This window comes from Camelina sativa, chromosome 4, assembly GCF_000633955.1.
Source record: "Camelina sativa cultivar DH55 chromosome 4, Cs, whole genome shotgun sequence".
Lineage (NCBI taxonomy): Eukaryota > Viridiplantae > Streptophyta > Magnoliopsida > Brassicales > Brassicaceae > Camelina > Camelina sativa.
Window position 1 is genome coordinate 22,619,458 of NC_025688.1, and position 14,743 is coordinate 22,634,200.

Here is a 14,743-nt window from a genome sequence, read left to right on the forward strand (position 1 = left end):
TTTTTTTTTTTTTTTTTTTTTCTAGAATTAGTACCAGCAAATAGTATTTTGGATTAATTTAGGTTTCGATGTGAGATACTACTTCTTTAGTTTTGGTGACAGAATTATTGTGAAAAGCTAAGGGTGTGATTGATGGTATTCTGAGCTATGTAGCTTAAAAGCAACAAATTGATGTTGTCTAACGTTTGTGTCTCAAAGTCTCATACTTGCTTCAAAGTCTTAATTTGAAGTATCTCTCATATAACGCACGCACACCACATACACACTGTATGTGTAACACACATAACTGCACTTTGTTTTTTTTTTGTATTATTGCTACCACCTTTGTTTTCTTCTTATTTTTTATTTTTTAATATTCAATGCTATTTTGACTCTAGTGTAAAATGAAACTGAAAAATCAATTAAAGACACGAACTCTTTTCAGTACCAGTACCAGGTCAAAGTCAAAAACATTAATTTACTGCACTTTTCACCAAACAAGGTTGTCCGTCCGATTGCACTCGTCGTCTTCTTTTATAAGATTTTGTATAACAACAGATAAAAAGTCCCAAACTCCCAATGCTAACCACAGACTCACTTATATATTTCGTATTACATTTTTAGTTCCTTACTGCATGCTTTGCCTTAATATTTTTGATGAAATTTAAAAGATACCAGACAGGGATCATCTTGAGACCGCCCCCGTTAATTATTCGCACTTGAGTGGAAAAAATGAGTCGTACATCCCACTTTGGTTAATTCAGAAATATCATGGCCTTTTGGCTGCACTAGTGGTTCCATAATCGTCCTTTCATCGAGAATGTGTTGTTTTAATGTTTCCTTGTTTTTATCCTTTTTTTTTTGCCAAGGTACATATTCTAGGTCATATAATCTGTAACACCTAAACTTTTCATCTGATGATCTTTACTCTTTAGCAAATAATTCAAATAGTTCAAACTTTCAAAACACAAGAGTTTTTAAAAGTTCTGTGTAACAAAACTTTTACATTTGAAAGAATTGTGTTTTGACTGACACAAAAGCTTATAAATGTAACAAAACTGGTAACAAAAGCTTATAAATGTCGTTTTCACATAACAAATGTAAATCCGACTATTCTGTCAAGGCCACCCAATCTAGCGACCTCATACATCATACATTACCTTTGCTTTACTTAATTTTCCATCACCAAATATCTTCGTTTTGAACATTTTGTGAGTTTCTATCTTTTTTGTTGATTTCAAGGGTGAATGAATATTCTAAGTAATGATATTAGAATCGATGATATTTAATTGATATGTTGGGAAAAAAAATTAAATAAATTCCACATATATTTACATCATAAAAAGAGTTACCAATTCAAAACTGATCTTTGAAGTGTAATTAACTTTTAGTTGGTTGTTTTATTAACATTGTGAATCTATAACTTATAGATTTGTGGACACCGAGTGAGAGGCCTACCACTCTTTTATATAAGCTACATAAGTAGCCGAAGTGTCCTGGGTCCTTTGCCAAGAGTGTTAAGCCGAGGAACGGAATAAAGTAAGTGATTGGTAACCTGATTTCTTTTTCTTTCTTTTTTTTTTTTGTAGAGAATAAAGAGATGATATGTAGCAAATCTATACCAATAATGTATCTATTATGCTAAGGTGGACACTTTCATATATTGTAAGTGTAGATTTATGTTTTGTTACAAACTTACAACGTAAAACATTGTAAATAACATTCTCCATTTAGTTAATCTAGAAAATCATTTGGATAAGAAAAATTAAGTAGTTCGCTTTCACAGTTTATAAATAAGGGTTAATATTTAAAATCTACAAAACTAACGAAACCAATGGGCTTTTATAACACTGGCCTTTCCTATAACCATCGTCAACTCGTCAAAACATTTGAAGCTTGGTTTTTAAGTGGTAGTTAATTAATTTTAGATAACAAGAGTGATGATGATGTATTAATTGGACCTAGTTCTTTATTTGGGGTCCCCTTGACAGCCTTGGGCCCTTGGGTTTGTTCATTACTTTAAACGTTAATGTCCATCTCACTATACTTTAAACTTTAAAGAAAGATGCAAAAGACTCATAATGGGCTCCTCGATTGTCCCATATCCGAGCATTCATCTAAGGCGTCTCTATCCCATTCAATAAATTGATCTACATTTAAAGATGATTATTGATTTGTGTCACTCATAAAGTAATGAAGAGAAATCATTCTTAAAAAGATGGTTGTTGAGGTAACTAGAAGGAAAACGTGAGCAAAATGGGAGACTTATCTGTTAACCTAGCTGGATCTCGGTTCTGTTTAGAAATAGATGGTTTATTGCCATAACTTGTGTGGATTTCTTAATATTAAAACCCAAAAAGAAAAAGAAAACAAACATGTCTGGATTTATATAGTACTTTTACGTAAATTAAGTGGTGAAACAGGGGTTTCGTGAAAGATGTTGAAACTGTAACCGGAAACTAGAGTTGCATATAGAGAAACTGTACTGTATCCATGAAAATTCAAATAAGAAAAAAGATACTATTTTAGGTGATTACGTGAGAACCAATATAAAACTATTAAGTTAAATAAAGATAGTTTTAGTGCACATGCTTTACGTTATTTGGAAAATACATGTGTCAAAATCATTGAGTGTAAGAGATTTCAACCTTTTATTAGAAAACTTCAGTATCAGACTCTATATATAAGAAGTTGTCTTAGAACCAAATATATGATATATCATCCCCTTTATGATAAAACAGAAATATACAACATTGTTTCGTATACTATATAATTTTAATAAGTTGGTTACAAATAAGGTTATAGATTAATTGATAAATTAATTGGTTACAAGTTAAATAGTGGATGCAACCTTAATTTATTTTCGGAAGATTTAATTACTAGAGCACGTTATTCCGAAAATTTTAAAGAGAATATTCTAAATAATCATTTGATATTATCTAACTTACCATATTAATCTATATTATTATTTTTGAGATACATTTTGTGTTATGCCCTTGAAGTTTTGGTTATTTAATTTGTTGTATTTACAACATTAACCCCTAACTATTTTCCTAAAATAACAATTCATGGAAACTCATTTAATATAACTATTTAAATCGAACTAATTTGATACATTTATCGCCATAAATAGCTTGACAACATCTATATATTTCGATTTTTCCAAAAACAACTCTACGCATTAAATTTTTAATCTCATAAAAATTTCCAAACCTATTTTAAGTAGATCTTTAGATACTGTATGATCTCTTAAATTTAAATGACACAGCCGAGTTTGAGTAACAAATGATTACAATCGTAATAATTATTATAACGTTAATAAAGTTCATAAAAACGATAACCCAACTTTAGAAACTCAATAATCGGGTATATTTAACTTTAGCATCAAGAAAAAAATTTAATATAATATATACCGTGTTAAGAAACTGAATATTATTATGCGATAATGTTATCAACTCAAATAGGAAAACACTAAAATCTCTCTTTTATTGCTACGGATCGTAAACTCCTTGCTCATCAAGCATTTTCCATGTATAAATATCAATTTCACAAACAAAACACAACACACAACCAAAATCACTAATATGACGGTTTTGAAACACGGGTTAAACCACTAATATGACGGTTTTGAAACACGAGTTAAACCACTAATATGACGGTTTGTTATTATATAGCGGGACATGTTATTAACATGACGGTTTGAATTAACATTAGTATAAATATAAAATATTATTAATTTGGTTTTGAAACACGGGTTAAATCAGGGTAATTTAACTAAAATTTTGTAAAACAATTAAATTATTGGTAAAATTGTGACTTAATCCGACAATAGCTTATAAATTACATATTTATGTATTTATTTCCCCTATTATTGTTCTAATAATTGACAATCCAAACAAAATTATTATTTAATTAAAAGAACAAACTAAATATAAAAAAACAAAAATTAAAATGTTATTATTTTTTTAAAAATTGTCCCGCGGTGTACCGCAGGTTAAAATCTAGTTTCTTTTATTAAATTATTCATCAAATGAAATCTTTTGAAATCTAACTTAACATATTACTTTGTAAATTATCATTACACTTCACCTCTCATTTTTATATATGAGTATATTTTGTGAAATAAAGAAATTATCATATTATTTATTATAATTAAAAATATAATTTTATTTTCGTATATACCATAAATTGAATTTTTAAAAACAAATATAAATTGTTCAATCTTCAATCTATAAAATGTTCAAACTTTACTAATATTATTCTTTAAGAATAATATCTATTGAACTAAAAAATTTACTGAGTAACGACTCAAAATTTGAATATTTAAATTCAATTTCATATTTTTTTTGTTGAATTTTATATAATATAGTAAACTTGAAATAATTTATTTTGAAATATTTTTAAAATATTAAAACTTGATGTAAAAGTTAGAAAATATTAACACTCTAAATTGATTTATTTTAGCAATGTCAATAAATGTCACTATAATATGAAAGAATTTCAAGAAACCAAGAATATTAAAACAAAAGGTATAACAATATATTAAATTACTCATAATATAATAACTTGCTTTTTAAAAACCAAATTTACAAAATTATGTATTATAATGACATTCAAGTCATGATGTACAATATACATTGTTGAAATAACTTCACATACATAAACTAATACAACATATTAAATTTTAATTTAAAATATAAATTATACAGAATTTTGTCTAAAATAAAATTTAACCAGTGTTATAGCAAGAATTCTTATCTAGAATCATTAACAATATAACACTTACAAAATATGTATCTTTTTTCAAGTCATCATATTTTGCATATGATTTTATTGCATAATGTTTTATCCAAAAAGATTTTTAAAAACAATCACATAAATTATATTTTATATAAAACTTATACTATAAATAAAATGAATTTCAACAGATGCTCTAACACGGGTCTTAATCTAGTTTAAATAAACGTGCATCGATTGTTTACAGTTTTTTTTCAATAAAGGTAATTAGGGAAAGTACTGATTTGTGTGTGGTTCTTAATATTCTCTACAAGACAAATGTATTGTATACAATACGTCCATGATCACTACCTTGGCACATGACATCACCGACCCACATTTAGTTTGGCTTTTTCGTATCTGTTGTATAAGGATTGAAACACTAATATAGTCATTCCCAAGTTAAACACCTCCTATTTGACATTTTCAACGAGAATATCTCTTTATATTTTGTCATTCGTGTTTCATATCTTAGTTTCAATCGCATATTCGTAGTAATTACGTATTTAAGTAAGTAACAGCAACACATGCGATGCAAAGACGACGTACGTGTACTAAGTTGGACCGATCACTCTCCCCATGTACCACACTAATTTTGGAATTGAACTGGCCTTCTGGTCAAACAACAATAATAATAAAATTCACGCGATTAGGACAAAACAAATCTATGCAATTATGAACTACCATTATAAAAGGAATCAGAAGAGAAAACAACTAGTATAAATTGGGAAAGGAACAGCCAGTTGAAATTGGCGAAAGGAACAACCACTTATTGTTGTTGATTTCAACTGGTAAAGCATGTAAACCGAACCGACAGAACACAAAGATTATAGTTGTAGTTTGATTTGATCGTTCTCCTCTTAAGTTTTGTTTTCTTAATCGTTCCTTTTATCCATTGTACTATATGCTCTTGTAGGTAATTCAATTGAAAGTCCTTTTTAATTGAAGCATCTCATATATCAGTTCTAATTATTTCTTTTGTAACCAGAAGATACCCTTCTTTTAATCCGCTCACATCTTCTGCGTCAAAATCATTTGAAAACATACTAAATCCATATACGCAGGTAGACTCTTTATAATCCTAGTAAATTGGAAGTCGGGCTCCCATCACCGCTCTTAGATTCGTGTTGCGTTATTACCTCAAGGCTCAAGCTATGTTAGTCTCGTCGTCGATTTGGTCGTCCGAGAAAGGTTGCATGCTTTGATATTTAGGGACATAATACCGGGAAGATGGGCTTTCTAGGTGCCACCAGATCGCGCCGTACAAAATGGCAAGATATAAAATGAATGAAAGCTCTAATTAATAATACAACTAATTACTAGAAAAAAACTCACAAGGATTTCTATTTGGAATAAACGAAATTTTCGAAATAAAAGGTTTGTAGCCGGAAGGAGATACATTACCATTTTAGTCAAAACACATCACAATTAGCATGTTCTCGTTGAGAGTTGAACTCAACGACCTCCAGCTTACTAAACGGGTGCTCTAACCAACTGAGCTGCGAGAGCTGCTTGACAAATTAAAATTCACTATAAAACATTAATCAGTTCATACCACAGTTGATCATTGGGTGAGGTCGTGGAATCATGGCATTCCTATCCTATCGTCGACAAATCTAAAAGTAACTTCTACTGTTCCTTTTTTATATGTCAAAGTAACCAATATCTTCTACGGAACTTATATCCAATATGCATACTTTTACTCATAATACTTTACAAAATACAAGCGGATGAAAACAAACTACAATTCAAATAAGAAAACTAGCTACTCCTATAATATATCTTCAAACTGAATTAAAAATTATCATAATATATATCTACCATACAACGCCGGAATATTCCCTGTAAGATAAAAATACAATACGCTAAGGACTATATAATACCCTTATTAATATCATAATTATATATTTAATGTAATTATATTGTCAAATTAATTATTGAATGATAAGTAAAACTAAACCAATTATTTTAAAAGAAATGGCATGTGGGTATGATCGATCTAAAGAAAATCTCAAATGTTCTCCTCTTTTCTCTTTTCATGATTTTGTATTATTTTTATCTTAAGAAAGTCATTACGAACCTCTCAATGGGGATGCTCTATAAATAGTTAATTAAATACACACACAACACACAACACTCATTCATTGTTCTAAAACCAATCAGTCACCAACAACAAAATGCCAATGCAGTTCTGGTCACGACCACCGTTTCTTATTTTTATTATCTATCTAATCACAAGTCAACGAGTCAACTCATCACCACCGTCACTTTCTCTCCCGGAGCATTTCCTCCGATGTCTCGACACTCAGCCGTCCGACCACGGCAGTCCCAACTCAAGAACCGCCGTGACTCCCACAAACTCTTCTTTCTCAACAAACCTAATGAACGGCGTCAGAAACCTCCGGTTCGCTTCTCCTTCCACGAGAAAGCCAGAAGCCATCGTAGCCGCCGTAACCGAAACCCACATAAGAGCAACGATCTCCTGCTGCAAACTCCTAAACCTCGAGCTAAGGATCCGTAGCGGTGGCCACGACTACGAAGGCTTCTCATACACCTCTCCGGTACCATTCGTGATCTTAGACATGTTCAACTTCAACAAAATCGATATCAACATGAAAGACGAAACCGTTTGGATCCAAGCCGGAGCCTCGCTAGGCGAGCTTTACTACAACATTGCAAGTAAAAGCAAAGTCCACGCTTTTCCCGCCGGAGTCTGTCCCAAAGTCGGCGCCGGAGGACATTTCAGCGGCGGAGGATTCGGTAACCTAATGAGAAAATACGGTTTATCGATCGACCATATCATCGACGCTCAAATCATGGACGCCAACGGTAAAGTCTACCGTAACCGACGTGCAATGGGAGAAGACGTGTTTTGGGCCATTCGCGGCGGAGGAGGCGGAAGCTACGGCGTTATCTTGGCATGGAAGTTAAAACTCGTTAGGGTTCCGGAGAAGGTCACCGTTTTTAAACTGGAAAGAACGGTGAAAGAAGGTGCCGTTGATTTGGTTTATAAATGGCAACAAGTAGCTCCGGTTATCGACCGAGATTTATTTATCCGGTTAGAGATTAAACCGATAAACCGGAAAATCTCAAAAGGTAAGACTATTAAAGTCTCATTCATCGGAATGTTTCTTGGTTTACCGGAGAGACTCTTAAACATAACGAAACAGAGTTTTCCGGAACTACATTTAACAAGATCGGACTGCATGGTTAAAAAATGGATCGAATCGAGCGTTTTCTGGGCTAATTACCCAGAAAAGGCATCGATCGAGCTTATGCTGAAGAGAGTATCAACAAACGAGTACTACTGGAAACGTACTTCAGATTTTGTTCAAACTCCAATCTCAAAACAGGGTCTTGCGAAGATTTTTCAGACGATGATCGATCATTCACCACTTCCACGAAGAGTTTGGATGCAATGGAACCCATGGGGAGGGAGAATGGGTGAGATAGCGTCTGATGCGACGGCGTTTGTGCATAGAGGTGGTAACGTTTTCATGATTGAGCATTTCATGAATTGGTATAAACCTGGAGATGAGCTAGAAGAGAAGTTCTTGGCGATTGCGAGAAGTTTTAAAGAAGTTATGGCTCCGTATGTTTCGAAGAATCCGAGAGAAGCTTTCTTTAACTAGAGAGACGTTGATATTGGAATTACAACGCCGGGGTATAATGCTACGTATGAAGGAGCTAAGGTTTATGGGGATAGTTACTTTAGAGGGAATTATTTGAGATTGGTTAAGATTAAAGCCCGGTTCGACCGGACTAATTTTTTCCGGTCTCAGCAAGGGATTCCGGTTCTTGCTTAGTTTGGTGTTTGGTGAGTCTTTGATTGTATTGTCTGTTGGGGGAGTGAGTATTAAGTTGTTAAAAGTTGAAATATGGGATCCGATGAATCTATATATAGCTAAGGGTGTGTCCTTTTGTTGTTTGTGGCATGGGCTGTTGATAATTTTGTGTTAAATAATGGTTTAGTTTAGTACAGTGAAATCTATAATAAATGGAAATAATTTTCTCCTATTGTACCATGCGAAGCTTTATTGTGATGATGAGTCTGAAATAGTATCCGCGGACCATGGACGAAAACGACAACACAATGCACATTGTTAAAAAACTGATTGATGTAATTAAATTTATACATTTGGGATATATTTCGAAGAAACTAGAAAGGGTATAGGCATTTCCGGCATATGTTTTTTCAAAGTTGGTTTGCCTATTGCCAAAAACTCAGAACTAAAAATAACATGTACGGTTTGTATTTTTTTTGGGTACGGTTTACATTATTGTGTTGATAAATGGCTAATTATTTTTTTTTTTTTTTGAACAAAATAAATGGCTAATTCAATCTCTAAAATCACTCTAGTTTTAGAGTTTATAATATCATATAGTAAAAAGTAAAAACTAAGTACTTAAATAACTAAGTACTTATTTTATACCATCACATTTTTGGGGTTAATTTTACCACTTGTATTAGAACATCTTTTCTTAGTCATTAAAATTGATAATACAATAAAAAGGTAAATTGATAATAATTTTCTTTTTAAAAACTAAAATAAACCAATTAAAAGATAAGACAAGATAAGAGAGTTTTGATTTATGGGTTGTTTTTTCACTCTCTATAGTACATTTTGATTATAATTTTTTTTACTTCTTGTTATTGTTTAGCTATCTTGTTAGTTGTAATATTCTGTTAAAATTTTAATTGGAGATGCTCTTTAGTTATCTAAAAAAGAAGCAAGCCTATTAGTTTTTGTTTGGATGTGTCATGTGTAGATGTGACTTTTTCTAGAGTAAACCTAGTATTTATGTACCTATATGAACAAAAGTCATGGGTCCATTGCAAAATATGTTTCTCAGAAATCATGGCGCGGGGGTTACAGATGAACACGTGATAGGATTCACCTATTGAAAGCTTCAACAGAACATGGTCGAGTTGTTTCCAATTATTGTTATGGGGCCTAGTCGCCTAGATATTTCATTTAACAGTTTTTTAACTATGATATCGACTATTCGACTGGCCCAAGCTGGTCCGCGACTTTGGATATGGTTAGTTACATTAGTTCAATACAATTTTACATGCTTAATTGAAGCATTAATGTGTCAAGATTCCAATAAGACAGTCATCTTTGATTATAACTCCCAGGAGCTTATATTCTTGATGCATGGTGAAGAAAGAAAGCCTCAAATTGATCCAATTCTGCAGGATACTCAGCCGCTTCTTCACGATTTCGATGAGGTTAAGTTTCTAAGGAATCTCTTTCTTTTCAGCATTATGATCGTAAGCTGTATTAAACTTTGTCAAATCGGTTAAAATCCAATGTGGATGCAAATCTTGTATGAACTTTGGTTAATGATATAGTTGCTGTTGAGACTTGAGATAAAAAAAAATAATGCTTAATTGATATTAAAACAAAAAAATTATATTCCAACTTGCAATATTTTGACAATGATATTTCTGTTTTCTACACCGATGGAGTTAAATTACTTCAGATGTTGGTTGTTCAACAAGGCATTATTTGAGCGGATGGATGGATGTGATGAACCTTTTTCAATAATTTTTTTTTTGGGCTCTGTTGTTAATTTTACTGTTCTATCTTTCTCATAGTTCTTGAATCGTGATTCATTATTAGAAACATATGGAAATCACACTAACATATCATATTGCATAAAGTGTCACACACCACATCAAGTTCAAACACAACAAAATAAACACAATGAACATGAAACAGATTCCACAGCGATATCAGACTCAAGCACAACGAAATAAACCATCATGATTCATCAACATAAAAACATAACTTCACCAATCATAGGAACGCGATTAGGAATAATAGGTGGGTTCCGTTTCTTGCTCATTAGAGGCCTTTGTCTTTCGTTTAAGATAATGCAGCTTACATTCAGGTGGCAGGGCATAGAATATGCCTCGTGAAACCTCGTCTTTTGCTAGGTGTTCTATAGATTCCCAGTAAAGGGGGCTCTTACGAACCATCCTCGGAACTTCCCCCACTCGCTTAACAACAATGGCCATTTTCTCTTCAATCGATGGTTGGTATCGATTGTTTTGATTGCTTACATCAGTCATCGCCTTAGATGTAGTTGCCATGTGTGTTACAAAATCTGTAGGGTTATCAGAAACGAATGATATTAGTTTACAGAGCACCAATGAAAAAGATCTCACATAGGATTAGGATAGGAAGAAGAAAATTTATACAATCTAATATACAACTGACATGAGCCCATCCACCCATTACAATCATATCAAGTTAAAAGACGTTAAATGTGAGTAAAAAAAAATACTGATTGATCGACGAATAAGTCCAGTGACAGTAACTTGAATCTCAGACTTTAAGTACCTAGCTAGGCTATATCATATCAAGATCATGAGACAGAGCACACAAATTCAAACACTAGATCAACCTATTCATAAGTTGGCAACGAATAATCCAGCTGATATGTTTAACCATAACATCTATAAATCCAAAAAAATAATTATAATAACTAAGTCTTTCTAACCAGAGAAACTAAAGAAAGAAACAATCTAGAGAGAACATAAGACTGACGAAACCTTCAGTGGATCAAACTAAAACTCTGTCAATTAGAAATCATACCAAGGGAGAGGGCAGAGACGAACAGATCTTTGAGCGAAGCAGCGAGAAAGAGTACACAGACACAGTACACACAAAAAGAAAAAGTTAATGATCCCTTCACCAAGAAAGTTAAAGCGTTGAGCAGTTTCTTTAAGATTATCGTCCTCATCCCACCAATGTATATTTTTATTTAAATATTAATTAAGTTATTAAAGCCCAAAATCCTTCCGAAATGGGCTTCAAAGAAATTGATTAATGGGCTTTATATACCATTTAAACGGCCAATTTTATGTGATATTGCAGCTCATTTTACTTAGGTGGGTTAGTAAACTTGGAGGCAAAGTTAAAGAATGAGGGCACTTGGATGGAAGTTGGAACCACTAAACCAGCTTTACCCGCCTAAGTCGCCGTCTTTTACCAAGTCCACCGGATAAAATTAAAATTAAAAGATAATTAATCTGTTACTTGTTTACACATTGATCTTGTTTACGATTAATACTTGACTACTTTGTCAATAAATAATATATAGAGGATATCACGAAGAAGAATTTTACTAGAAATCACAGCAACGTATATCATCTAATTACATAAAGCCAAACCCTACTTCATAATCCACGCAACATCAAACTGATCAAGCACAAGAAAATAAACCAATGTATTTAAACATTAACAATTATTAGGATAATAGAGCCCAAAATTGGAATTGAAACTGGATTAAAACGTACGGAAATTTCGAGAGATGATTGCTTGAAACCCAAGACCAAGAGTAGTATAAGAAGGAACTACTTCAAATAACACAAATGGGCTTAAAAACGATTAGTTAAGGGGCTCTATTTTCTAACGGCCCAATTACCTCAGTTTTACTTAGCTGGGTTAGTAAACTTGGCGGTAAAGTCAAAGAGTGAGGCACGTGGAACCACTAAACCAGCTTCACCCCGCCAAACTCGCCGTCTTTTACCAAGTCCACCAGATAAAAAAAAAAAGAAAGAAATACTAGTAATTAACTAATTACTAATTACTAATTACTAGTATTTCTAAATGAAGGTTTAAGAAAAAAAACGAGAGGCGATGAGGTTAGAAAATGTATGGCCTTGTTTAGGCCCAGACTAAATAAAATATCGAGAGGATGCAGTTATTGACTGAAAGAGTAACGGCAAGCTGAGTAAATAAATATGGGTGTAATTATTCAATTATTATTTCTCTAATTAACTGATACGTATTAATTATAAATAGCCGCCAAATAACTTTTAGGTGACCGTTACTCTTAAATTTGGTACCAAATCCAAAAAAAATATTATGATTATATATATGTTAAAAACAAAAATCTGTCCCAAATATAAATCAATTAGCAGCTCAAGTTTCATATATCGATAAGCTCAGGATCGCAAATAATATTACGAATAGATTTTGTTTTTTTATAAACCATATAAACTGATCTTTCTTAATTCTAACTTTTCATTCAGCTCATTTTGACACTTTTTTTTTTTTACCATAATACACTTCCCAATAAATAAATAACCTCAAATCAGTTATGTTGGCAACGAGTGATTATTAAACCTAGATGTGATTAAAAAACAGTAAAAAAAAAATTATGGCCTGATAATTAGGAGGTAGTTACAAATAATAAAAAATGTAAAACCCACAGTAACTCCTCTTTATCTTCGCTAAAACCCTAATCTCCCTCGCTCCGTCTCTTTCTCTCTCGTATATATGCGTGTTAGACAGTTAACGAGTGATCCAAACTTACAACGTTGAAGTCTACTTGAACAAATAAGACACGACGACAGTAGTATCGTCTAAAATCTATCTCAAGGTATTTGATTCTCTCATTTATCCTCTCCTGTCTTTACAATTTGTTAATTTTTTCTTAATGTATTAGCTCATTACTAGTAGTTAAAGCTTAATAATAATGCATTTTAATACTTCGTAACTCCTCCGGATGCTTAACCTTCTTCTTTACCTCTTAATTTACAGGTTTCATCTCCTCAATGTCCATGGATTGCTTAAGCCACTTCTTTAACTACGATCCACCTGTCCAGCTCCAGGATTGCTTTCTTCCCGATATGGATATGATTATCCCTGAATCTGACAGTTTCTTCCTCGAATCTCAACCGCAACTACAGTTCCATCAGCCATTGTTCCAAGAAGAAGCTCCTTCACAGACCTACTTTGACCCTTTCTGCGACCAGTTTCTTTCTCCCCAAGAAATCTCTCTCCCTAACCCTAAAACCGAAATCTTCAACGAAACACACGACCTTGATTCCTTCCTTCCCACGCCAAAACGCCAGAAACTTGTTAACTCGAGCTACCATTGTAACAATCACAATCATTTCCAGAGCCATAATTCGAGTTTCTTCGACCCTTTCGGCGACCTTGATTTCGTTCCAGAAGCTTCTTCTTTCCCGGAGTTAGTTCCAGACTTTCCTTAGAGTTCACGGTAGGCCGAGGAGACGACACCAAGAAACCGACGCTTTCATCTCAGAGCATCGCGGCTAGAGAGAGGAGAAGAAGAATTGCTGACAAGACTCACGAGCTCGGAAAACTCATACCTGGTGGCCAGAAACAAAATACGGCCGAGATGTTCCAGTCCGCCGCCAAGTACGTCAAGTTCTTGCAGAGTCAAGTTGGGATTCTACAACTGATGCAGACCACAAAGAAGGTAATGACCAACCCCCAAAAAACAACCTTATAATCCAATTGAAACTACGTTAGAAGTGTTTTCTCACGAGCTGGGTTAATTTGCTGACGCAGGGTAGCTCCAATGTGCAATCGGAAACTCAGGTTTTGCTTGAATCGCAAGCAATCCAGGAGAAGCTTTCAACAGAGGAAGTGTGTTTGGTTCCGTGTGAAATGGTTCAAGATCTAACAACTCAAGAAACAATTCGGAGAAACCCTAAGATTTATCGAGAGATCAACAAGCTACTGTCTAGAGATCTGGCTAAGTAGTCTTAGTTTCAAGCCTAAAGTTCTCAATGCCTAAATTTGTGTCTGTTCTGGTTAATTTCTGTTTTTAGTTAGTGTTTTGTCTGTTGATGTAGTGGCTAATTATCCTGGTTAATCTCCTCTTAACTGGGGAACTAATACTTTGTTTGTAACTTTGTATTAGTCTATGAATTAGCTAAGCTATTGTCTGACCTTTTTCTTGTTAGCAAATGTATGTCCGCAAGTTGAAACATTTTTACTTTAAAGTGACGAGATCTTTCATCTTCTTTGTTTGTTCCATCTTGAAAAAAATCCAAAATTGTAAAAGAGCAATCTCCATTTGGAAGAAAAATAATCAAACAAACTCAGAAAAGATGATTAAGGAACTTCAAGAAAAGATTGATGAGACATATGGAGATGATCAAGCATCGTCGAAAACTCTCCTCAACCTAAAATGGCAGCTCTGCGAAGCCTATAGGGAA

At 33.2% G+C, this 14,743-nt stretch overlaps 2 protein-coding genes and 1 pseudogene across 2 annotated transcripts; 2 read left to right on the plus strand and 1 right to left on the minus strand.

Annotated features, from left to right (window-relative positions):
• On the plus strand, positions 6,878-8,734 carry LOC104781879 (berberine bridge enzyme-like 4). The gene has a single exon (XM_010506665.2). The coding sequence runs from the start codon at positions 6,933-6,935 to the stop codon at positions 8,385-8,387; it is 1,455 nt and encodes a 484-aa protein (XP_010504967.1). The 5' UTR covers positions 6,878-6,932; the 3' UTR covers positions 8,388-8,734.
• Positions 10,384-11,493, minus strand: LOC104781881. The gene is made up of 2 exons (XM_019244320.1): positions 11,361-11,493; positions 10,384-10,869 (listed from the first exon to the last, which is right to left on the minus strand). The coding sequence occupies exon 2, from the start codon at positions 10,853-10,855 to the stop codon at positions 10,574-10,576; it is 282 nt and encodes a 93-aa protein (XP_019099865.1). The 5' UTR covers positions 10,856-10,869; positions 11,361-11,493; the 3' UTR covers positions 10,384-10,573.
• Positions 13,328-14,285, plus strand: LOC104784181 (annotated as a pseudogene).